This window comes from Eurosta solidaginis, chromosome 3, assembly GCF_040869045.1.
Source record: "Eurosta solidaginis isolate ZX-2024a chromosome 3, ASM4086904v1, whole genome shotgun sequence".
Taxonomy (NCBI): Eukaryota; Metazoa; Arthropoda; class Insecta; order Diptera; family Tephritidae; genus Eurosta; species Eurosta solidaginis.
Window position 1 is genome coordinate 209,291,512 of NC_090321.1, and position 26,301 is coordinate 209,317,812.

The following is a 26,301-nucleotide window of genomic DNA, read 5'->3' on the forward strand; positions in this document are numbered from 1 at the left end:
CCAATTACCTCACCATGTTTCATCCCTTTTTTCGTATTTGGTATAGAATTATGGCATTTTTTTCATTTTTCGTAATTTTCGATATCGAAAAAGTGGGCGTGGTCATTGTCGGATTTCGTTCATTTTTCATACCAAGATAAAGTGAGTTCAAGTAAGTACGTTAACTAAGTTCATTAAAGATATGTCGATTTTTGCTCAAGTGATCGTGTTAACGGCCATGCGGAAGAACAGACGGACGACTGTGTATAAAATCTGGGCGTGGCATCAACCGATTCCGCCCATTTTCACAGAAAACAGTTAACGTCATAAAATCTATGCCCCTACCAAATTTCAAAAGGATTGGTTAATTTTTGTTCGACTTATGGCGTTAAAAGTATCCTAGACAAATTAAATGAAAAAGGGCGGAGCCACGCCCATTTTGAAATTTTCTTTTATTTTTGTATTTTGTTGCACCATATCATTACTGGAGTTGAATGTTGACATAATTTACTTATATACTGTAAAGATATTAACTTTTTTTTTAAATTTGACTTAAAGTGGGCGTGGTTATAGTCCGATATCGTTCATTTTAAATAGCGATCTGAGATGAGTACCCAGGAACCTACATACCTACATACTCAAGTTATCATGTGAACGGACGGACGGACATGGCTCAATCAATTTTTTTTTCGATACTGATGATTTTGATATATGAGAAGTCTATATCTATCTCGATTCCTTTATACCTGTACAACCAACCGTTATCCAATCAAAGTTAATATACTCTGCGAGCTCTGCTCAACTGAGTATAAAAATCAAACAGCTGATTTACAATCGTTTTTGTACTTGCTAATTTGGGATAGAAGAAATTTCCCCAGCACAAATTAGCAGCTTCCCATCCCAATGAAATGTCAAAATTGCACTCTCTAATTGCCATTTGTCTCACCGAATGAGGTGCAGTAAAAATTTGTAAAAACTTTTTGCTGCAGAACACAGCTTTTTGTTGCTTGGAGAAAACATTTGACAATAAAATGGGAAGCTTTCTTCGTTTTTCATAGTTTTAACACCCCTGATATGGTTTGTGAGCTGAATAATTTTAAAACCAAAGTTTTATGGATTTCCTGGAAATTGTTGCATTTCACTTTTGAAGTTAAATAGGTTTTGAAAGTCCGCTTTTAATTTAATACTGAAGTCGCTCAAATATAGAAAATGTAAAACCGTTAATTTCGCTGATTTGTAGAGAGGCCAGCTGAGTATATACATATTAACCTGGGTCGATTTGTATGGACGAAAGTTCACCGATATCGCGCCATCGATTTTTCGATGGGATTTGGGCTCAGGAAAAAAAGTTCCACTACGCATACCAAAACAATAATTTTCGAGCCTGCGAAAAAAAATGGCGAAAGGGTAAATTTTTCGACCAAAACACTCCCCAAAACCCGAAAAATATTTTTCTTTTTTTCAAAAACTGTTGTAAAAACGTTGACGATAACAGTTTTTTGAAAAAAAAATTTTTTGGGGAGTGTTTTGGTCGAAAAATTTACCCTTTCGCCATTTTTTTTTCGCAGGCTCGAAAATAATTTTTTTTGGTATGCGTAGTGGAACTTTTTTTCCTGAGCCCAAATCCTATCGAAAAATCGATGGCGTGATATCGGTTAATAAATCGACCCAGTCTAATACATATGTTCACTTTAACCCGATCTTACATTTGTATTGCGGTTTTTTTTGTCTTATCAAAGACTATCAAATATAATGCAAAACGAGCACACGCAAAAAATATTGTTCGTGGCTTGTCCCCTCGCCACCCACTCAAGCAGGCACTCTTCATCCATTACACAGAGCAACACAAACATAACATAGCCCCACGCACATACAACACTTGACGACACGAGAAGCTCTTCAAATAGCCTAAATAAGTCAGTAACAAAAGCAAATCAAACAAGGTATGCTATAACAACATACATACATAGCAACGTTATTAGCAGGTACAATTATAATGAATACATATGGGAATAGCCTGATATTTAGATGGGTGGTTAGAAGAACGGATGGATGAGTGACTTGACAGACTAGTAATTTGGATCAACTAAATTATGAATATGTGACTAATTTCTCGACGAACGAAAATCACACTCTATAAGTCACTCATCATATCTGTCTGGTTGCATGGGTCGGCATCATGAACGGTGTCGAAAGAAGATGAGATGACTCTGGGATGTTCGAGAAACTAGTTCTCCGGAAGATTTATCGTCCTGTTCATGATACCGACGATGAGTATCGAAAAAGATATAAAAATGAGCTGTATAAGCTTTACGCATATATGAAGATATTGCAGCAAATAAAAGCCATAATGCTTCGCTGATTACGTCATGAAAGTATTTCAGTCGACGCCGCAGTTCAAAAGCAGAAGAAGGTGGAGACTTCCACTCAGTTGGGAGAAGTAGGTGGAGGTAGACTTGGTCTGCCTTGGTGCTCCCAACTGGCGCCAGTTATTGCCAAACAGGGATAGTTGGCATTAATTGTGATTATGAATAGGCAGAAGGATATATGGAGACATAGAGCGGATAGACGAATAAATGTCTTAGCCTTAGAAGACTTAGTCTCCAACGAAAGCGATAACGGAGGAACGGACGTTAGAAAACTACATTAGCGATGACTAGAGAATGAATTAACATTAAAAAATCCAATTACAGAATCAGATTCGATTTAAATATCACCATTCCATTCCATTTTATTTTAACGGTATAGTCCTTTAGCTGCTCTGTATTCTGGGTGATAAGAGTGAGATATTTTAACGGTGGGGATGAAAAAATGCTTAATGCACCATAATTGCCACTGTCACAGTAACCGTGAGTGCGTGGACTTAAAAAGCTCAGCTTTCGCATTGCAGCAACGTTTCACATTTCCAACTTTTTAAGAGTCTTATTTTGTCTCCGCGTCCCGGTATTTTTTGCTCTGAGTCTGGTTTCTACGAAGTTACATTTGCCGGTTCTAGCTCTATCGCGAGTTTTTGAGAAAAGTATTTCAAGCATCGTTGTTGTTGTTGTTGCTGTTGTTGTAGTGATAAGGTTACTCTCCGAAGGCTTTGGGGAGTGTTATCGATGTGATGGTCCTTTGCCGGATACAGATCCGGTACGCTCCGGTAACACAGCTCCATTAAGGTGCTAGCCCGACCATATCGGGAACGATTTATATAGCCACATTAAACCTTCAGGCCATCCCTCCCTCCCCACCGCCAAGTTCCGTCAGGAGCTTGGGGTCGCCAGAAAAGGCTACAGGCCTGTCAGAATGCTGTAATCGGAACTGCAAACGGATGTCTCCTTATAACCCCCAACACAACCTACATGGTGAGCCAAAGAGCGCAATATTAAAGAGCACAACGAAATGTAGAATTTAGTTTTTGCTAAATTACAACAAACCAGGACATCCTAGCAAACAACTGCTTGATCTAGCACCGCCTTCACGGGGATTGAGGGAACATCTCCATAAGCACTATGACGAGATTCGGCACCTGCCAACACAATCGTTTGATCCAGAGAAGCAGGCCCTAAGCCAAATCCGCATAGAATCGATAAACGCTTTTGCCAGGACGCCAGGACCCGGGGAACCCCGTTATTAATATTCAATATCCCACTATCAAGGAAGGCGCGAGTCGCCCTGGCCCAACTTCGCTCTGGATACTGTAACAGGTTAAACTCTTACTTGTCCAGACCACACCGACATACGCAATATATGTCCTGCATGTGATGTGTCCCCACATGGACCCGTTAGAGGACTTTGATGACAATTTGTGAGTGGTCGTGCCCATTAAATGGGACGAAGCACTGTTAATACAACAACAACATGGGCGGATAGGTAGACGGATAGAAAGGCGGCTGTATGGACGAAGCAGTGAACAGTACACAGACGAATAAATGAAAACAGGGCCCGTATTACGTGTTACGATCAGTGACTGAAACCCATTTTCAGTCAAGCGATAACTATGCAACTGTCAAACTATTTCTAAAAATTATAATAATTGAGTACTATTTGTCGCTAGTTCGCATATGCAATTAATCCGATCCACCGTTTAATTTAAAAAATGAGTTTCGATCACGGATCGTAACACGTAATCCGGGCCCAGGACAGGATGGATAGATGGATAGACGACGACAGACGGCGTTTCTTCGTATGCACATATAGACTTGAAAATAGTATGCAGCACCCGGACTACTTTTTAAACTATATACAAAAAAACAATAGTAGCAACAGCAAGAACAAATATCTATATATGTGACCCGGCCTATGAAAAGGTGGCTTATGACTCAAAAAAGAAATTGTGAGAAACAGCTGTTAACAGCTGTTCTTTTTCAGTCATAAGCCACCTTTTCATAGGCCGGGTCACATATATAAAATTCAAATTATGTATGTATGTACATATGTATGTAGGTATAGTTCGGGTTGCGTCCTAAACGGATCGACCGATCACAACCAAATTTGCACAACCCACCTGAAACCTTCCAGGGATGGTGATCGGCTAAAAATAATTTTGATATATAAAAGGGGCGTGGCACCTGCCATAAAAATGGAATCTTTGATACTGCATAACTCTGAAGGTATTATGCTAGAACATTGAAATTCAGTAAGGAATTATATGAGGTCAATCCCTAACACCACCAAGAAAATGTGGAATTAGGAAAAAGGGGGCGAGGCACCTCCCATACATATATGGAATATATCATACTGCATATCTCTGGATGTAGTAATGGTAGGATAATAAAAATTGGTAAAGAGCTATATGACATTAAGTCCTAACACCTCCAGTAAAATGTGGAATTGGGAAAAAGGGGCGTGGCACCTTCCCTACAAATGGGATTTTTCAGAACTATGGCTGCCGAACAAACTAAGGTTATTTTAACAGCTAAAGTTTAACTACAGATGTGAGTTTGGCTGTTATTCCGTTTGGACGTTTAGTAATCTGTCGCCGTTAAAATTTTTTGTTAATTTCAGTCTGTCTACATCTTCTATATCTACATAAAAATCCAAACAAACGATACTACTTATCAATCCATGGACCTAGTCGTGGTAGAATCGCAAACTGTGCATTGTCCGGTTGAGTTTCTTAACTACTTGGAGCCACCAGGAATTCCTCCTCATCGATTGATCCTTAAAAAAGGGTCCATAATATTATGCTTCGTAATTTGGATCCTCTGCGCTTATGTAATGCGACAAGGCTTATCATCACAAAACTTCCAATGTCATTGAAGCAATGATTTGATCGGGAAATTTCGAAAACAACAAAGTTTTCATACCAAGGATTCAAGTAATACCGGCAGATATGCCTTTAAATTTCAAACGCCTCAAATTTCCTATTAGGTTGTCTTTCGCAATGTCTATCAATAAAGCTCAAGGACGGTCATTAGATGTAGTAGGAGTCAATCTTACCAACTCATGTTTCACCCATGGCCAAATATAGGTAGCCTACTCCAGAGTTGGCTCATAAAAAAATCAAGTTCACTCGGAAATGCGTGAAATGTATTACATATACGCAAACCTCATAGTCGCTGTTAAAAATAGCCGAAACACTTATTGAATATTGGTCTGATAAACGCACTTTGTTGGTAGACTCTTGCCTGCCCCCCTGCTAGTCGCATACATATATTCATAGATTTTTTAGTTACCAGACACTACGTACATTCATTTATAGTAAAGAGCAGAGCATATGCAGGAAGGTGGCTGATAAGCTCTACTCGTATGTATATATGGATGTATGCTACTTTCTTATCGTTGGCGCTTGGTGTTTAACCTTATATGAGAGAGGCCGCGCCAGTAGACACATTCAGTTGTCGTGAAACCGCCCCACATAACGGTTCTAGGAAAAGTAAAAAAAAAACAAGAAGAGACACTTGGAGAAGAGCACTCTAGCTCACAGTTTCCAAATTGCGTAAAAAACAAAACTAAACAAATAACAAAGTCTACTGCAAAATGGCGGTTAAAAATCCACAATTTCAGAGCAGTACCTTAAATTCCGCATTTGTGCCTACGAACGCTTATTATACATCATATCAGCATTTGCATGCCAACTTTACTGCCACTGCTTTAGCCGGCTATGAAGGCTGGACGAATTTTGGTAGAACGGATTTATCGGCGGACAACGTTGTGGCGCTACAAATGCAACATTTAAGATTCCCAACACCTCCCATAACACCACCATACACCAACAACGAATACAATTCATATAAGCTAGCTGTGGCTGCGGTATCTGCCGCCACCACCGCCAGCAACGAAAGTATCGGCAGTCCAAGAAACAGAGCCCATGCTAAGGATATAGAACACACAAAATCGGTCATAATGAAAATTGGTCAAAGTGAAGTGAATAGCAGTAGTGGTGATGGCATGCCTCCAACACCGGAACATTTTGATGACATGGCTGTAGATATTGTGGGTTTGGATGATGTTAGTAATGATGCGGCTGATGCGTTACGCCATGAGACGGTAACAATACGATCAGCCACAAGTAGCGCTAGTTCGAGCCCTAAGCGTAGTGATTATACTTGTGAGTGGATTGATTGTGGCAGGTAAGTTCGAAAATGTATTTGAAATTTAGGTTAGCTGTTTGAAAATTTTTTTAAGTAATGACTGACCACCGTGGTGTGGTGGAAGCATGCATGCTCCACCTACCACACCGAAGATCCTGGGTTTAAGTCCCGGGCAATGCAACATCAAAAATTTAGAAACAGTATTTCTAAGCGGGGTCACCCCTCGGCAGTGATTTGGCAAACACTCCGAGTGTATTTCTGCCATGATGCCGTTCGGAGTCGGCGTAAAACATGTAGGTAGGAAAAGAAGCTAGGCCTAGATCTTTTCGGAGGTATACCGCGCCTTGTAGTTACTACGTCAGTAGAGATGCCACCCTGTCTATTATTCATGCAGGACTATCGTTTTTGCGATCTGTGAGATCTAACGTCGATTAATAAATTACACACCTGAAATATTAAGTACCGAAAATTTCCATTCAAAATTTATGTCCTCTCTTGAATGGCGCCAATAACTTTAGACCCTCTGCACTTTGTTCGTCTAGCCAAAACATCCAGTTCCACTTCTTTTTCAATTTCGGATTCCCTGACCCCTTTACTTTCAGCTTTACCATCATCCTATTTTTTCAGTTAACCTCCTTATCTACCTTTTCATTTTTATTACTTTTACCCTAGTCATGACTGACTCCCTCCCATCGCTGTGCACTTCCTTTCCCCCTTTATCAGTACTTTGCTCTATTTTTCTTTTCCAGGTTAGCTTCCCCCTTCCCTTTCCTTTTTCCTTCCCTCCCCCCTATATGCCCCTCACCATACCCGTCCATTTGCGATCGCAATCAAAAATGAAGGAACCAAAAGTGAACTCAGTCTTTTATCATTATTTTTGTTATACTATATATTTTTTATCATTTTACTTCCTTGATATTAGGTCGGTTGAACGTTTATCTGCTTTTCATACAAATCTTTCAATCGATTTTTAAGTAACTTCTCACTGAGCTACAAACGTGAAACTTTACACACAGGTTAGAACTAAGTGACAAAATGCAACAATGCACGGATCGAAATAATTAAATAAGAATTTAAAAATTTTCAAACCAGCTTTTAAGTAACTTCTCGATGAGCTAGAGACTTGAAATTTCAAACGTAGTTCAGAGGTCGATGACAGCCGATGACACGATACAAAAAGATTCGCTAGGGGGCGCACGGGATGAGATATTTGGAAAAACCGTACAAAGCTGAGGGAATTTTGGGATTGATTTTTATGTAAGTTCCCATTGAGCTACAACTGTAAAACTTCACAGATAGGATAAGACGCCGAGAAAATTTAAGAAAAGGAGAAAAAATTCCGTTAGGTGGCGCACGGATCAATATATTTCGATAAGAATTTGGAAATTTGGTGTTTTGAGATCGATTTTAAAGTAACTTCTCATTGAGCTACAAACATGAAACCTCAGAGATAGGTTAAAACACCGTGACAAACGAACAAAAGGAGAAAAAATTCCGTTAGGTGGCGCACGCATCGAAAAAATTATATAATAATTTGGAAATTTGAAACCGGGTTTTAAGTAACTTCTCGATGAGCTAGAGGCTAAAAATTTAGAGCTTAATTCAGAGGTCGATGACTGCCGATGACACAATACAAAAAGTTTCGCTAGGGGCGCACGGACTGAGATATTTAGAAAAATCAAACGGAACGAAGGGAATTTTGGGATTGATTTTTATGTAAGTTCTCGAGCTACAAGCGTAAAACTTAACAGATATGTTAAGACATCGAGAAAATGTAAGAAAAGGAGAAAATAAAAATAAAATAAAACAAGTAAGGAAGGTTAAGTTCGGGTGTAACCGAACATTACATTGAGAGCTATGGTGGCAACATAAGGGAAAATAACCATGTAGGAAAATGAACCGAGGGAAACCCTGGAATGTGTTTGTATGACATGTGTATCAAATGAAAGGCATTAAAGAGTATTTTATGAGGGAGTGGGCCATAGTTCTATAGGTGGACGCCATTTAGGGATATAGCCATAAAGGTGGATCAGGGTTGACTCTAGAATGCGTTTGTACGATATGGGTATCAAATGAAAGGTGTTAATGAGTATTTTAAAAGGGAGTAATCCTTAGTTCCATAGGTGGACGCCGTTTCGAAATATCGCCATAAAGGTGTGACTCTAGAATGTGTTTGTACGATATGGGTATCAAATTAAAGGTATTAATGAGGGTTTTAAAAGGAAGTGGTGGTTGTTGTATAGGTGGTCGCATTTTCGAGATATCGCCATAAAGGTGGACCAGGGGTGACTCTAGAATGCGTTTGTACGATATGGGTATCAAATGAAAGGTGTTAATGAGTATTTTAAAAGGGAGTAATCCTTAGTCCCATAGGTGGACGCCGTTTCGAGATATCGCCATAAAGGTGTGACCCTAGAATTTGTTTGTACAATATGGGTATCAAAAGAAAGGTTTTAATGAGTATTTTAAAAGTGAGTAATCCTTAGTTCCATAGGTGGACGCCGTTTCGAGATATCGCCATAAAGGTGGACCAGGGGTGACCCTAGAATTTGTTTGTACAATATGGGCATCAAACGAAAGGTGTTAATGAGTATTTTAAAAGGGAGTGGGCTTTAGTTCTATAGGTGGACGCCGTTTCGAAATATCGCCATAAAGGTGGACCAGGGGTGACTCTAGAATGTGTTTGTACGGTATGGGTATCAAATTAAAGGTATTAATGAGGGGTTTAAAAGGGAGTTGTGGTTGTTGTATAGGTGGTCGCATTTTCGAGATATCGCCATAAAGGTGGACCAGGGGTGACCCTAGAATTTGTTTGTACAATATGGGTATCAAAAGAAAGGTGTTAATGAGTATTTTAAAAGGGAGTTATCCTTAGTTCCATAGGTGGACGCCGTTTCGAGATATCGCCATAAAGGTGGAGCAGGGGTGGCCCTAGAATTTGTTTGTACAATATGAGTATCAAAATAAAGGTGTTAATGAGTATTTTAAAAGGGAGTAATCCTTAGTTCCATGGGTGGACGCCGTTTTGAGATATCTCCATAAAGGTGGGCCAGGGGTGACTCTAGAATTCGTTTGTGCAATATGGGTATCAAACGAAAGGAGTTAATGAATATTTTAAAAGGGAGTGGGCCTTAGTTCTATAGGAGGGCGCCTTTTCGAGGTATCGCAATAAAGGTGGACCAGGGGTGACTCTAGACTTTGTTTGTACGATATGGGTATCAAATGAAAGGTGTTAATGAGTATTTTAAAAGGGCGTGGGGCTTAGTTCTATAGGTGGGCGCCTTTTCGAGATATCGCCATAAAGGTGGACCACGGGTGACTCTAGAATGAGTTTGTACGATATGGGTATCAAATTAAAGGTATTAATGAGAGCTTTAAAAAGGGATTGGTGTGAAGGCGTTTTCCAGATATCGACCAAAATGTGGACCAGGGTGACCCAGAACATCATCTGTTGGATACCGCTAATTTATTTATATATGTAATACCTGCCAAGATTTTAAGGGTTTTTTATTTCGCCCTGCAGAACTTTTTCATTTTCTGCTACTTAATATGGTAGGTGTCACAACCATTTTATAAAGTTTTTTCTAAAGTTATATTTCGCGTCAATAAAACAATCCAATTACCTTACCATGTTTCATCCCTTTTTTCGTATTTGGTATAGAATTATGGCATTTTTTTCATTTTTCGTAATTTTCGATATCGAAAAAGTGGGCGTGGTCATAGTCGGATTTCGTTCATTTTTCATACCAAGATAAAGTGAGTTCAGGTAAGCACGTGAACCAAGTTCATTAAAGATATGTAGATTTTTGCTCAAGTTATCGTGTTAACGGCCATGCGGAAGGACAGACGGACGACTGTGTATAAAAACTGGGTGTGGCATCAACCGATTTCGCCCATTTTCACAGAAAACAGTTATCGTCATAAAATCTATGCCCCTACCAAATTTCAAAAGGATGGGTTAATTTTTGTTCGACTTATGGCGTTAAAAGTATCCTAGACAAATTAAACGAAAAAGGGCGGAGCCACGCCCATTTTGAAATTTTCTTTTATTTTTGTATTTTGTTGCACCATATCATTACTGGAGTTTAAAAAAAATTTTTTGTTTAAAGTGGGCGTGGTCCTTCTCCTATTTTGCTAATTTTCATCAAGCGTACATATAGTAATAAGAGTAACGTTCCTGCCAAATTTCATCATGCTATCTTCAACGACTGCCAAATTACAGCTTGCAAAAGTGTTAAATTACCTTCTTTTAAAAGTGGGCGGTGCCACGCCCATTGTCCAAAATTTTACTAATTTTCTATTCTGCGTCATAAGTTCAACTCATCTACCAAGTTTCGTCGCTTTAGCTGTCTTTTGTAATGAATTATCGCACTTTTTCGGTTTTTCGAAATTTTCGATATCGAAAAAGTGGGCGTGGTTATAGTCCGATATCGTTCATTTTAAATAGCGATCTGAGATGAGTGCTCAGGAACCTACATACCAAATTTCATCAAGATACCTCAAAATTTACTCAAGTTATCGTGTTAACGGACGGACGGACGGACATGGCTCAATCAAATTTTTTTTCGATCCTGATTATTTTGATATATGGAAGTCTATATCTATCTCGATTCCTTTATATATGTACAACCAACCGTTATCCAATCAAACTTAATATACTCTGTGAGCTCTGCTCAACTGAGTATAAAAATTGTATTTAATTTCCACCTTTATGTTTTTACTTCTCATAAATATTTTTGCAATTTCTATGTCAAAATTTAAAAATCAAAGTTTAGTAAGAATATGTCTTTATATAAGGAGACATTTTTCGCTGATTTTTGTCCATTTATATAAAGGAAGTGCTTAAAATTTTTTTTATTTTTTTTTTAGTCTAGCATAGTGTTTGAACTACTCATACCCAGACTATATGGCAGCACCATCTTTTCTTTATCTTACAGAGATCACAACACGCTCGAAGCTTTAGCTGCACATGTAACCAAAATTCACGCTGTTGCCTCATCCATTGATGGCTTATACTATTGCCGTTGGCATAGATGTGCACGCACGCGTGGCTTTTCGGCACGTTATAAGATGCTCGTACATGCGCGTACTCATACCAAAGAGAAGCCGCATCAATGTCATCTCTGTACGAAGAGTTTCTCACGCGCCGAGAATCTCAAAATTCATATACGTTCACATTCGGGTGAAAAACCCTATCTCTGCACCTATGAAGGCTGTCTCAAAGCATATTCGAATTCATCGGATCGTTTTAAGCATACACGCACACATGCCATGGATAAACCGTATATGTGCAAGGTGCCTGGTTGTCAAAAACGTTATACGGATCCCTCGTCATTGCGCAAACATGTTAAAACTTTCAAACATGCAACACAACTAATAGCTACTGCAGCGATTACACCTTCGGAGAATGCCACAATAAATAGTGGAGTTGGTATTGACGCAAGAAATGCGGTAGCAACAACACAGCAAGCCACTTCCCCTTTACAGACGGCACACCAGCAGTCGAGTGTTTTGGTTCCAACACATTTGACGCATTATGGTAATCATCATTTGCATGATGACGCGTATGCGGCAAAAGTTTATAACAATGCTACAATACCAGCAATTTGTCAACTTTGCGTACCACCACCACTGCCGCCGCATTATTATCTGAGTGCTGCCATGGAGGAGGATCTTTGTAGCAGCATTAAAGCAGCCCAACTTGATTATTATTATGCCACAACGGTGGGTCATTCCCCAGCACCTAGCACCCCCACTACATCGAGCAGCTGCAGCTCTAATGTCCAAAGCGATTTAACTGCCGGAGTCGGTATGGAGTTGGATACGCCACTCGATTTGCGAGTGAATCGGAGTTGAAGTGCAAATAGTTTTGATTTTGAATTTGATGCCAATGAATACATGTCAATTCTAGTCTTACAATAGCTTGTATGTATGTGCATCCCCTTAAAATGGATTAGTTCCTTTAGCATAGAAAGATTATTAGCCTACAACATAATTATAGTTTTTTGTTATTGCATGTGTTTCTATCAAGACTGTTTTATTTTTTAACATAAATTAAAATACTATAAGAAATAACATGTTAATGCACTTTTATTGTATTTATCTTTTTCATTTCTATGTCCCCCCCTTTCTATGTTTCTCGCACTCTAAATTTACTATAATTCTTCGCCTTCCTATCGTGTCCCTTGTCCACCACACTCAACAAGGCGCGTAGATGACGGAAGATTTGCTGAAGAGGTAATGCTTTGCGCCATTCCAGATATAGATAGAGGATTCGATGTGTGAGGTGGTAGCGTCTACCATACCGCCCACAACAACGAAGGCCCTGAGTTCAAGTCCCGGGGAAAGCAACATCAAAAATTTAGAAACAATTTTTTCAATTTAAAGAGGTTTTTCTAAGCGTGATTCTTATTGTTGTTGTTGTAGCGATACGGACACGCCCCGAAGGCCTTGAGTAGTGTTATCGATGTTGATAGTCCTTTTCCGGATGCAGATCCGGTACGTTCCGGTAACAAATACCATTAAGGCACCAGCCCGACCATCTCGGGAACGATTTGATGTGACCACATTGAGCCTTCTAAGCAATCCCGCCTCCACCCCTAGCTCCATGAGAGACTTCGAGTCGCCAGAGCCTCGCCTGTTAAGGAACGGAATTCGCCACGGGTAGGTGATTTTGACAATTGGGTTGGAGAAGCTATACATTGCGCGGACGAAATGGTTATAATTGCAAAGAAACAAGCTCGAAAGCCTTCTCTGCGATATTGTTCGCAAAGCAACAAATTTGACGAAAGGATCGTGAGCTGGGAATGGGCTAAGTATGAGTTCCGAGATTATTCTGAAATAGGCTTGAAGTGTTTCCGAAAATCAATTATATAATCTAGGAATTATCTAGAGATCTAGAGAGAATGATCCCGAAAACCTTGTTATGAAAAAAACAATCATTAAATTATTCCGAAATAATCCCGATTTGATCCAGATCCTCGAATTAACCTCAAATTATCTCAAGCTGATTCCAAAAAAACCATGATTGAAACAATCAGGAAATTGTGCCGTAGAGATCCGGAATTTGACTTGAAATGTTCCTTAAAACAATTTCATGGACATGCATGAAATTGTTCCGAACGTGCCCCCAAATATTTCTGAAATTACCACCGGAATAGTTTTATAATTATACCGGATACAATTTCAAAACATTCCCGAAACAAAATTAAATTTACAAAAATTACTGGGCGCGATTTACCTATGACGAGACTTAAGCGGAGCTTCTCTTCCAATTTCCGTCGTGCTCCTTTTAATTTTCCCTATAAACTGAAAGGCCTGGACCAACATGTTTTAATCAGACTCCGAACGTCATCTAAGCAGTGTCGAGGGGCGACCTGATTGGAAAAGTTGATTTCTAATAAAAAAAAACGTCTTTCTAAATTTTTGATTTTGCTGTGCCCGGGGCTTGAACCCAGGACCTTCGGTGTGGTACGCGGAGCACGCTACCACAGCGGCCGCCCTGAAAACAGTTCCGAAATTATCCTAAAATATTTTAGAAAAGATTTTGAAATAAACTCCAATGTGCTCCGGAAATAGTCGCTAAATCATACTTCGAAAGTTCCGAAATCATCCCAAAACCAACTTGAAATGATGCCAATACAATTCAGAAACGGTCCAAATTATCCCAGAAACAATCCTCAGAGTTGCAAAATTATCCCGAAATAGTCCTGAAAATATCCTGAGATAGTCCCGAAAAAGGAAATAATAGACAATCCAAATCTATTTCAAAATAGTTTCGATGTCTAATGTAGCCGAACTATTGGCTATTTGTGAGCCAAATTTTATCAGAATCTATTCAGCCAATCTGGCGTCATTGAGTCACCAAGCCAAACGTGTACACTTCCCCACATTCTAACATTTTTTTTTTTTTTTTGGATTATTAGTTTCTTGGTTAAAGCTTAAGCTTATAAAACACCAGGTTATCCCTTCATTGGTGTTAATACATAACACCATGTTATATATTCAAATTTTAATGTCTTTAAATTGTTGTACAGTTGCTCCACCAACACACAGGTAATACACTAAGGCCAGAACCATGTGCGTAGGTTTCTGCGTAATTAAGGTTATTATATATTTAGATTTAATGGTTTACTCCAAGTACGATGAATTATATTTAGATTTAATGGTTTACTCCAAGTACGATAAATTTTAAGTTTTTCAACTATTTTTAATAATTTTTTGTAATTTCGATTCCCTCACTATCCGCCATTTTGTTCTCAACCGCATGAATAGCGTCCTTTTATAGCACGCGGTTGAGTTGTGGGGAAACGAACTTGACGCGACGACGTTACAACACGAAGTGACATTAGCCGTGTTTTTTAAAACGCGTATATCCGTTTACGCTTAAACTTTATATTGACTGCTAGTCGACAAACTATAAATACACCTCTGAAATTGCTGCGCATAAATTTTGTCCTACTAAATTTCAATACGCATTATACTCAGATGTAACTGAAATATGTGTCTTTGTTTCACCCTGTACACTAATTCTATGTATTATATGTGTGTCCACAATTCATCGCAACTGATTCAGCTATATGTTATACCCTATGGCCATCAGAGCGTTGCGTCTCCGCTTTTCGCTACACCCTGTTGCTGTAGCTAGTTGTTTTACCACAGCCGCTAGATGGGTCTCCTAAGCATTATCTAAGCGAAGATAGGCGTTTTTTAACACGCGCAAACGAAACGTATACGCGCGTGTTAAAAAACACGGCTATTCTAGCATTTAAACTTTCGCATTTAAGCTGCCGGGCAACGCACAAAATTTGCTTGATGGTTACCATAGCAACGTGTAGTTGTATGCGTTTCGGGTGATTGTCGCTTGCCCGGCCACCACACAAGCAGAAAGAATCAAAAGCCATTTGTATTGATTCAATACTATTGAAAATTCGTAGCGTGCAGACGTAAACATGTCATCGGATGACGATTTTTTATTGCTTGTAAATTTTGCGAATTTTCATAAAAATTTTCAACTTTCTTCTAAGAATTTTTTCGAGTTGCAGTTTTGTAGCTTATTCAATTTTAATATAATAAGATGCTAATCTTAAGCCACTAAGAAAATTACCTGATTTTTGGCAATTTTTTTTTTTCCATCCGACCTTTGCTATCGTAGGTTTCACTAAACCGCAACGTAAAATCTCTTTCTTCCGTGAAGCTGCTCATTGCACGTTCTTACAAAACTAACACATTAATGCTTGTCAACGACGTCGGCCACGATCAAATAGACCACCTGTCAAGCGAAAAAATCTAAAAATTTAGATTTTCATCAACGCGAAGCCGACAACAAATACGTGTGAGCACGATATCGCCCGATACGCACACAACTACACGTTGCTAGGTAACAATCAAGCAAATTTTGTGCGTTGCCGGGCAGCTTTATAATATTAAATAAATGGCCAATTAAACTTCCTTAACCCTACCGCCATAGTCGTAACCATACCTATATCCATAACCATCTCCAATGTGATCGATTAATGGTGCCTTAACCTAAAAAACGTGAAAATTTCATAAAAATGAAGAAAACGCAAAAAATTACAAACATATTCCACAAAAAATTAGTCTCTTAGTCATAACGTATCCAAAACAATGAATAAAATCTACAAAAAGTTATTAAATTCACCAACTCAAAATTTTTAGGTTATGGATAAGGCGAGAAACCAAAAACCAATTGGTTGGCTATGGTACGGTTACGGCGTTAGCGTTATGGTATGGCACCATTAATTGATTACATTGATTTCCATAAGGTAGGTTCGATCAGATGTTTTATCTGGTTATGGTTTTATGGTTATAAGTCACCATTAATTGGCCCTTTAATCGATTACATTGATTTCCATAAGGTAGGTTCGATCAGCTGTTTTATCTGGTTATAGATAAGTCACCATTAATTGGCCCTTAACACCATAACATGTCGCAGAATAATCTAAACAATACGCCCATTTTGTCCGAGCGAGTACGATTAATAACACTTCCATTACAACAATAACTCCAAGATGGTCGAGAAGAAAACAAAACAAACTATAAACAAGTAAAGGTGTCTAAGTCCGGGTGTAACCGCACATTATATACTCAGCGTGAGCTTCAATTGCACATTTCATTTCTTTTTTTTTCGAGATTTGGTTGCATGGATGAGGACCTTCTTATATTTGAAAGTCCCAGTTCCAGGTTATTGTCCAATGTGTGTAATGATTAATTACTGGATTAACCTTCCAATGTGTATGTGTAATTTTGGCTCCACTAGTACACAAGGGTAATACCATCGAGGCCAGAACCCTGTGTAGCAGCTTGCTATTTGTACTATTTCACAATGAGCGAGTTGAACTCGCTTGCAGCTTTTTTACATAATTTTCTATTAGCTATCTATCAAAAAAGCTGCAACTAAATTTAAAACCTATTTTATTTCGACTATGAATATGCGCCAATGTAAAATGTATTGGATTTTGAGATCCACAGGGCGTTGTAGATGAAATGAATGCAATATGTATTGTTTGTTTATATATGTATATGTGTATTTTCCCCTTCAAGGTCTTGTTCTTTGACTTTTAGTTTTATGATGAATGCAATGAAGATTGCAGTTTGAAATGTATATAAAATTGTTTCGAAAAGTTTTATTCATAAAAAAAAAATTTATGAGTAAGGTGGAATCGAGAATTGTGTACAAAAAAACATAAAAACATAGGTATAAGACTAACGCAAAAATATTAACAAACTAAAAGTTTTAATGTGTATTTATGATAGCTGCTTTTATTATATCCTCTTCAGACCCGAGCATGATCTAAACATGGTTTTAATGTTTTTGTTTGGTTTTTTGTAGTTGTGGAGGTATAAAAAAAACCAGGCATGCTTAACCAACGAACCGATATCATTTCGTTACGATAATTAACGTTAATAAACGAAACAAAGTCATTTCGTTTCGTTTATTAACGTTAAAAACGTCAAATTAGCGAAATGATTTCGTTTCGTTTTCTGCCATATCAAAACGAAATCAAATCGTTTATGTTGATTATTAATTTAAAACTATGCTGGCAAAGCTGATTGATGGCGGAGTCATTAAAGGTGAAAGCATTCGCCAAGCTGATTGCAACTTTTCTCATGAATTTTGACAGTACGAACATTTCTCAGAGTATTTTTGACATTACCACCAACGAATTACACAAACAAATTACATGGAGTTTGTGTGTGTATGTGCCCTCGTTGTTACCACCTTACGGCTTCACCATGGCTATAGCATTGCCAGCACAATTCAAACATAAAGTATCACGTTTTTGTTAACGTTTTTAACGTAAACGAAAGCTTTTCGTTTCGGTTAAAAACGAGATACAATTTATCTTGATAATTTCTTTATCGATAATATTTCGAAGTGTTTCAACGGAAACGGTGGAAATTTTTTGATAAACGATTAGTTTAACGTTAAGGTGCATCTCTGAAAAAAACACATGTTTTGAAAGATATAAACATTTTTATTTTTAAGTATGGATGGCACATACATATGCGTACTTCAGGTCTCACTTATGTTATTTCGAGTTGAGATTTTTCACGGTGTGATAGTCTTCAAAACAATTATTTTTTAAAATACATAGGTAGATATTACATTTTACACAAATAGGAGTAGTTCTAATTTGTCCTTGTGTTGGATGCCTTCTTCAGCACAGCAACGCCTGTACATAATCCAACAATTGACGGAAATTAGGTCAAGGAAATGACAGAAAGTTCTAACTGTCCATTTATTTCTTCGCACACTACACCGGTAGTAAACAATTAGCCTGTCGCATAAGTCAATCCCACCCATACAGGTGTTGTAATTTCTAATAGCTACTGGCCGATTTACATCAATTTTTCGCTTTTGCTTTTTACACCAACGTTTACAGGTATCTGCCGGAGTACCTCCTGTGCATGTCGACAGCATTGTTATAGGCTTTGTATCCATCCATTTGACGACACATACTCGTTCGTCACTCCTTACTTTTTCATCCCACTGTCCTCTTTGCAGAGCCTTATCAGCCTTAAGTTTTTGTTACTGGGCCAATGCGATTTATCATCACAGTCCCAGTCAAAAAAATGTCACCATTTTTTTCTAGCAAAAGCTCGGCCAGTTTTAGACTAGTAAAAAACCTGCCAGTGTACAGGACACAGCTGTTTACAAATGTGCGACAAAGTTTTTGTACCATGCCTGCTCCTAGTCCTAGACTTTTCACAACCTCTTGGGGTAGAGTATTTTTGCCAACATAAATCTCTAAATCCAACACCAGCCCATCTCGGGCAGCCAGTACAAAGTTCTTAAGACCTAGAGGATTTGACTTAGATGGCACATATTGGCGAAATTCACATCGTCCTGAAAATGGAATCATTTGTTCGTCTATGGACATATGCTTAGACCGTGGCAACTTATGGCATTTCTTCCAAATGGGGTCTATTAGTGGTCTTATTATCCATAGTTTGTCATCGGCATTTAGCTTATTTATATCAACAAAGTGTAGATAATTTCGAAGCTCATATAATCTGTCTCGGTTCATTGTATCCGCAATAATAGGCACACATAAATCTCTATTCCAATAAAGCTTACCTTGAGGATATTTGAGGTTGCCCATCATCAAGTACACGCCTGCAAATTTATATATACCACCAAACGCCAAATCAGTTTTCTACTGCAACTGACCTAGGGAGCTCGGAGCGGGCGTGCATGCTTGTTTTAACCGGGCTTGGTTACTCGGGAGGTCGGGGTTCTTGCTGCGATCCACCCTAGTGTGAGCGTATGTATATAACTATAAATTTTCATGCACTATGCGGACTAAACCGCCTAAAGACAAAGAGTCAAAATAAAAGCACAAAAAGCAAAAAGCACACAGCCTATATTCGTTGCTTACTCTATTGACTGGCATAGTAGAAACGGACGGACTTCTTACAACAGTGGAATGAAAAACCTCAAGGTGAAGGTCGTAACACACAACCAAAAAAAAAAAACAGGACTACGCAAAAGTGTGCCTCAGCAAAAGGAAAATGTATACACCAGCGTGTGGAGGAGATAGGTGTCGTTACTCCTCTGAGTGTCTTCTCAATCCCCTGCCCTACCTTGTATTGAGAGTTACTGGCACTCTCCCATACCCAACCAAAATAAATAAACTCACGACTGCATATTTGGCTTACAAGACCATAACAATAATCTACACTTTATTCATTATTTTGAAAACTATTATTTAATAACCTTATGTATGTAAACGACTGTGCCGTTTATATTTCTGTACAGGCATTACTATAAAGGTTTTTACAAGTGGCTTAAAGCAACTTGCTTTGTGAAGCGACATAAAGCGTTTCCGGTATTAAATAATTTCTTTAACTTTTTTCAAAAAAAAATAACGTATATAAGTGTTGGAGGCAGCGATTATAATTAATTGGATTCTGAATCCCTATGTAAATGGTAACAACAAAACTCAAGATAACAGTTTGTCTATTTAATTGAACTTTTCTTCAAGTTATCTTTCAAAAAAAAACGTTGCACATGTAAGAGAATAGCTACATTGAACATCTCTTAGCATTGCTAAGATTCGTTAGCATTGCAGTTACACTCCTCTCAATGAATGTATGACATCAGAAATTCATGTGTGGATCTACATACATATATTATTTTCATTTTAGGTATCTATTCCTATTGAAATTTTGTAGGTATCTAAATGAAACTTATCGTTCAATAAAAACTAAGTAGCAAAAAAACTTTCCTTAAATTGGTTTATAGGTTTATATCAATTAAGCGTTTCGGCAACGCCGTTTCGACTATTTCAAGCCTATAAAAAAATCAACGTTTGCTTAGTGTTTATCGCAAAAACTTTTCTAAAGAATCTGTATCCTTTTACAATGTTAGTTGGGTTAAATACCCAAAAAAAAATCTGTTAAATTACGATTTCCACACCTGTAATGAATTCCGAACAATAATTCATCGTGAATTCATGCAGACCATTTGCACGTATATATGTATATACATACGTTTGTTTACAAGTAGATAAACCCACTGATGTGTATCACCCCCAAAGCGAGGTGTGGAAATGAAATTTAGTTAAACACTAATGAAAATCATTCAAACTATGAATACTGTTCCTTCACACTTTGAATGATGTAAGCAGAAAGAAAATACGGTAGTTGGCGTACTCTAGTATTTTTGTTTAAAAAAAAATATACGATTACGAATATATACATATGCATATAGCTAAATTTAAATTAGTGTAGGACTTACATTATCTAACGTTCTTTGCGCAAACATGTTGTGAAGTTCCATATTGTTACAATATTGTTATTTTTTTTAGCTGGCTTAAATGAGTACCTATATCCAAATGTATGCTTCTCTTATTACAGATCTTTCTTCATATTTACTTATGAAAATAGCTTTTACAGTTTTTAAATAAAATTTTGTAGAATATTTGGCGACTATAAATTGCTTAGACTTCGAGTCGTGTTGTAATCAAAGTTGTTTGCAGTTTTCTTAACTTCGCCTCAAATTGAAATATGCAAAAAAATATTATTTAGTTAGTTTCCATTATATATCGCCTTTTTCTTTTCATTTTTATCTGAGAAAGAAAGGGTGGAGGCGGTGATATAAGAATATGCAGTAGGCGATCACCTTCTAAAATCGTCCACTTCTCGTCGGAACCCGTCAATTATGGTTGGCCATCCTTAATCCTCTCTAAGTATACGTGCACGTGCACCCCATCATGATCATTGCTGTCTTGTGCTAGACGCGAGCATGCACTATGAAACTTCTCACCAAATTACGTGGAACGTCTTTTCACTCACCCTTGTCGCCTGGATCAATCACTTTTGCTTTTATGACGAATTGTTTGGCAGATTTATGCCAAGGAATCTTTAGACAAGCGGCGGCACTCTGCTTGATATTACAAGCGAATTGATACAGGTGCGATGTAAGCTTTGATAAAAAGGAATGGAATTTTCCTTCAAATATATGCGCAGAAACGCTGCTGCGACTTTTAGCAGTCCAATTGCGGTGGGCTTTTTCCACAATTTTTGATGATGGCGCACAGAACACCGGATTATAAAAAAATACAAACTTTAATGGTTTACCCAAATTATTGGTGTTCTCTCAAATAAAAAGATTGTGTTTCGTCTCGATCCGCCGGTAAAAATGGCCGAGCCAAACGAATTTTTTTTTCATCCCACCTCTATTCTCTCTTTCTCAGCTGTTTCCTTTTTTTTGACACACCGTGGTAGTGTTGGGTAACGCAAAAGAATAAGGTATAATCAATTTACTACTTAGATCACATCAGGTGGGTTGATATGATGACTGATTCTACCCTAAACAAATCCCTACCCACAATTCTAGAATGCAAAAAAAATTAGTTAAGATAGCTGATAGCCATAACAAAATTTAATCATTTCAATAACGTTCGTGTTCAACAATTTTAAATCCCGCTTTTGTGCCGAATATAGGTTGCTCTGCTCTGCTACTAACTCCCAGAATTCTAGGCCCAGATACTCAAAAAAGCAGTACAATATATTCATGTCTGACGTACCCTTCGAAACAAGTACATCCTCTGAAATATCTGGCCCACGAGGAGTCATTTCAGTAGTGCGCCACAACGCTGATCGCAGTGTATTCTACGATTCCTCTTCTGAATTCGTCTCGTTCTGTACCAGTTCCACACCTGCATCTTCTTCGCCATCCATTTCCATGACATCTGCACCCTCTTCGCCTTCCCCATTTCCATGACATCTGCACCTTCTTCGCTGTTCGTTTCCATGAAATCTGAAGGTAGGTACTCATCATCGCTATCTCCGGAGAAGTCCAAGTCGCTATCATTCAATAAAGCCTCAATTTCTCGGTCGTCCATGTTGAAACTGAAAATCGGTCATACATTACACAAAACTAGTGTTTAGTCCTGAGGTACACATATGTGCACCACAGAAAATAAGGAAAAGTTACGCGGGTATAATTAAGAAAAATGTAAAACTTACCTTTTCACACGATAATCCAACACTTCAACTGTAGTATCCACTTTGAATTACCAAAAAAAAAATGAACAATTGATTTTTTATAGAATTTCAAAGTTACTGAGTAGGCGTCTTTTGCAAAAATTCTCAACTGTCAAATTCCAATTAGATAAATACATAAAAAATAAGTGTTTAGGGCTACCTAGTGATAAATAGTGGAAACTTTGATAGCTTTAGAAGAATTTGTAGTACAAACCTTTACCATAACATGTCACTAAGATGATTAAGTTGTATGAAATTAAAAGTGCACATATGTGTCCCCAGGGTCTGAAGAGGTTATTGTTATGAATTTTTAATTTTTTATTAATTTATTTTTCAAAATTTAAGATTGGCTTTTTGGAAAAAATTTACTAATTGAGTGATGTTGGCGTTGTTTTTGTCTTTAAAGACTTCTTTAAAATTAGGTGACATTCCATTTCAGATAAATTACTTTTCTACATAACACGCCCGTTTAAAAGAAAAATGTCTCCCCATTTCCTCTTACAGTAAAACTTGATAAGTGAAATATCATTGATGCAAATCTATTTTTTTGCTAAGTTATAGCTTATTTTTCTAGTCTACGAAATATTTTCTGCTATAAGGAAAATATGTGTACACAATTTCATAACGATCCATTAATTTTTCTTCGAGTTATGGCTCCCGAAACATAGAAAATTGCTTAGTCATAAAAGGGGCGGTGCTACGCCCATTTTTTTAAATTTGAAGTTTTTCCTATTTATTCTTATATATCCACTTGGGAAATGAAATACCATTGATATAAAGCTCTTTTTTGCAAAGATATATCTTATTTTATTCGTCCACGACCATTTTAAAAATCTTTTATATAAAAGTGGGCGTGGTCCTTAACCGATTTCGTTAATTTTCCTTCAAAGCATTCCTTATAGTAAAGACAACCTCTCAGCCGAATTTTGTTACGATAGGTTTAAGGATTTTTGATTTATGATTATTTGTAAAATTGATTTTATCACAAGTGGGCGGTGCCACGCCCGTTTTAAAAAAATTTTTCAAATTTTTATCAAGAGTCTCAATATCAATCCACACGTCCAATTTCAACATTGTAGGTGTATTATTTACTAAATAATCAGATTTTATGTGTTCTCCAAAATGTTATAAATATAAAGTGGGCGTGGTTATCATCCGAATTCGCTCATTTTCAATACCAATCTATTATGGGTCCAGATAAGCTCGTGTACCAAATTTGGCGAAGATATCTCAATATTTACTCAAGTTATCGTGTCAACGGACAGACAGACGGACGGACGGACCTGGCTCAATCAAATTTTTTTTTCGATACTGATGATTTGGATATATGGAAGTCTATATATATTTCGATTCCTTTATACGTGTACAATCAACCGTTATCCAATCAAAGTTAATATACTATGTTTGCAAAGCACACTGAGTATAAAAAACAAACCAATTCAAACCAACTCATTTAGGTACTCACTTTTTCAACGCGCTTTCACAAAATGCAAGCCGTTATCTCTAATCTCCACAGGTATTCCATTAAGATAACGTTCACCACTCGATCTCCGCTCTAAATATAATTTATGATCAACTTTTACATTTGGCGCACAGGCACACTGATCAGCCTCGCTTCCATCTACACCCTTCGATCGTTTTGCAGCCAAATAATTGGCATCAACTGTATAAGCACAACATATCCCATGACGTTCGCACAAATTACGCAAGCGTTCCACATTACGTGAATAATGTATTTGCATACGTTGACGACGAGCATAAGTGTCTAACCAATAGAAAGCATCCAGACCTTCAATTGCAATCAATGCACAGTCGGTGTGTTTGATCAAAAGTGCCTCTGTTAATTCCAAAGCAGCTTCAAAATGTTTGGGAGTATAACAATTTAGCAAATGCAATGAATCGAGACATTTCTCTGCCACCCCATCCAACTCGGCTAAAGTATGTGGCTCACCGGAGGATATAACAAAATGCTTGATTTGTTCTGCAAAATATTCGCATTCGAATTTATGACGTAAATCTATAAAAATGACATCCCCATTGCGACCTCCAAAATATGTGGGCGGTAAGCAACGTATCATTAGGCGCCACAATAGCATACTTTTTCCCGCCTCAGAAGATCCCGAGATTTCAATTAGAGATTTATTAAGTGGAGCGCCATCAGGGAAGAGCTCTGTGTCGATATCTTGGAGTGTTAGTCTTTGATTTGCTAGTTCACCTATGCATCCTTCGAAAGCATTAAAAACTTTACAAGCCATTTGCAATTTTTTTTTTTAATAGAACACAAAATTCAAATTCACTGTAAAAGAAAATTTAAGCAAATAATCGAAATTTGAATTGTATGAATCAGCTGATCACAAATCAAGATAATAGATTGCGCATTCACGAGTTAAAAATTGCTTCGTTCTGCGCAACAACGTCACAGGTGACTGCTTGAGCGAATGAAAGAAAGATAGAAAAAAACAAGAGCTAAGCGAAAATGATGTAAAATTTGGCCATAAAAAACAGCTGATCTAATGTTTACATGCGCAATACGCAATATTTTTTGTGATTTGTGTCAGCTGATGATTAGAGGTTAGTGCTTCAGTTTGAGTAAATAGTAGTAGTCTGCTTCTTTTTTCAGTTTTAACACCCAAAAAGTATGCCGTGCAAAGGTTTGTAATTTGTTTCAAGTTCAAGCTAACACCTGGCAACATTAGAATCATCCAGTGGCTTTTCTGTTGTTGTCATTGTTGTAGAGATGATAAGGACATTCCCCGAAGGCGTTAGGGAGTGTTATCGATGTTGACGGTCCTTCGCTGGATGCAGATCCGGTACCAAGCCGGACCATCTCGTGAACGATTTATTATGACCACATGCGACCTTCTAGGCCATAATGCCCTCCCACCTCTAGATCCATGAGGAATTCGGGGTCGCCAGAGCTTCGGTTGTTAATGAAACAAGATTCGCCACAGATAGTGACCATTGTGAATGATGACTAAGTGTGATATCTTATCTGTCAACTGCCTGACAGGTTGTTGAATATGGCTACTTTTTAGCGTTTTGACAGGGTGGTCAATATGGCGGCGCCTATCTTCAGCGGGTGATAGAAAGAGATACAGAATGAGACAGCGCTAGTCAATTACAAATCAGGTGATCCAATCACTTTGGAATTTTGACGTCTATGCAGAAGATATCACACATCACAGATTATCATTCACAATGATAGTGAGAATTGGGTGTGAGAAGCTATTTATTGCGCTGAAAGGATTTTGAAAAAGTTTGTTATTTAAAGGCAGCGTTGCTATACTAAAGACAAGAAATTAACAAAATATCTGGCTCACGAATTGAACCAGATTTCTATCTGGATTTATCTTGCTCAACTCGTTGTTGTTGCATTTACATGTAAAATTATATATCTGGCTCAGGATCTTTGCGACGGGATAAGGGCTATTTTGTACAAAACCAGTGTAATGTCTGGGCTAATTAATGGTGACTTATAACCATAAAACCATAACCAGATAAAACAGCTGATCGAACCTACCTTATGGAAATCAATGTAATCGGCTAATGGTGCCAATAGCCAACCAATTGGTTTTTGGTTTCTCGCCATATCCATAACCTAAAAATATTTGAGTTGGTGAATTTATTAACTTTTTGTGTATTTTATTTATTGTTTTGGATACGTTTTGACTAAGAGACTTATTTTTTGTGGAATATGTTTGTAATTTTTTGCATTTTCTACATTTTTATGAAATTTTCACGATTTTTAGGTTAAGGCACCATTAATCGATCACATTGGAGATGGATATGG

At 37.7% G+C, this 26,301-nt stretch overlaps 2 protein-coding genes and 1 non-coding gene across 6 annotated transcripts in view; 2 read left to right on the forward strand and 1 right to left on the reverse strand.

Annotated features, from left to right (window-relative positions):
• Xrcc2 (X-ray repair cross complementing 2) overlaps positions 1 to 24,824 on the reverse strand; it is a 63,267-nt gene extending 38,443 nt beyond the window's left edge. For 3 of the 4 annotated variants that reach the window (XM_067774962.1, XM_067774965.1, XM_067774963.1), the window contains exon 1: positions 23,977 to 24,824. In XM_067774962.1, the coding sequence (XP_067631063.1) occupies positions 23,981 to 24,766 (786 nt within the window). In that variant the 5' untranslated portion in view covers positions 24,767 to 24,824 and the 3' untranslated portion in view covers positions 23,977 to 23,980. Of the gene's footprint in view, positions 1 to 20,760; positions 21,704 to 23,976 lie in introns of those variants that run through there. The other variant, XR_010951241.1, reaches the window with a different exon arrangement.
• On the forward strand, positions 4,255 to 4,383 carry LOC137247380 (small nucleolar RNA snR44). Its single transcript, XR_010951844.1, has one exon. It is a non-coding gene; the product is annotated as a small nucleolar RNA snR44 (small nucleolar RNA).
• sug (sugarbabe) lies at positions 5,814 to 12,575 on the forward strand. The gene is made up of 2 exons (XM_067777988.1): positions 5,814 to 6,536; positions 11,435 to 12,575. The coding sequence occupies exons 1-2, from the start codon at positions 5,944 to 5,946 to the stop codon at positions 12,351 to 12,353; spliced, it is 1,512 nt and encodes a 503-aa protein (XP_067634089.1). The 5' UTR covers positions 5,814 to 5,943; the 3' UTR covers positions 12,354 to 12,575.
• Positions 24,825 to 26,301: the final 1,477 nt, after the last annotated feature.

Excerpts from the sequence above, each read along its gene's own strand:
- sug (XM_067777988.1), top strand. The coding sequence starts at position 5,944 with ATGGCGGTTAAAAATCCACAATTTCAGAGCAGTACCTTAAATTCCGCA. Across the intron at positions 6,537-11,434 it reads GAGTGGATTGATTGTGGCAG|AGATCACAACACGCTCGAAG; the intron begins GTAAGTTCGAAA and ends TTTATCTTACAG.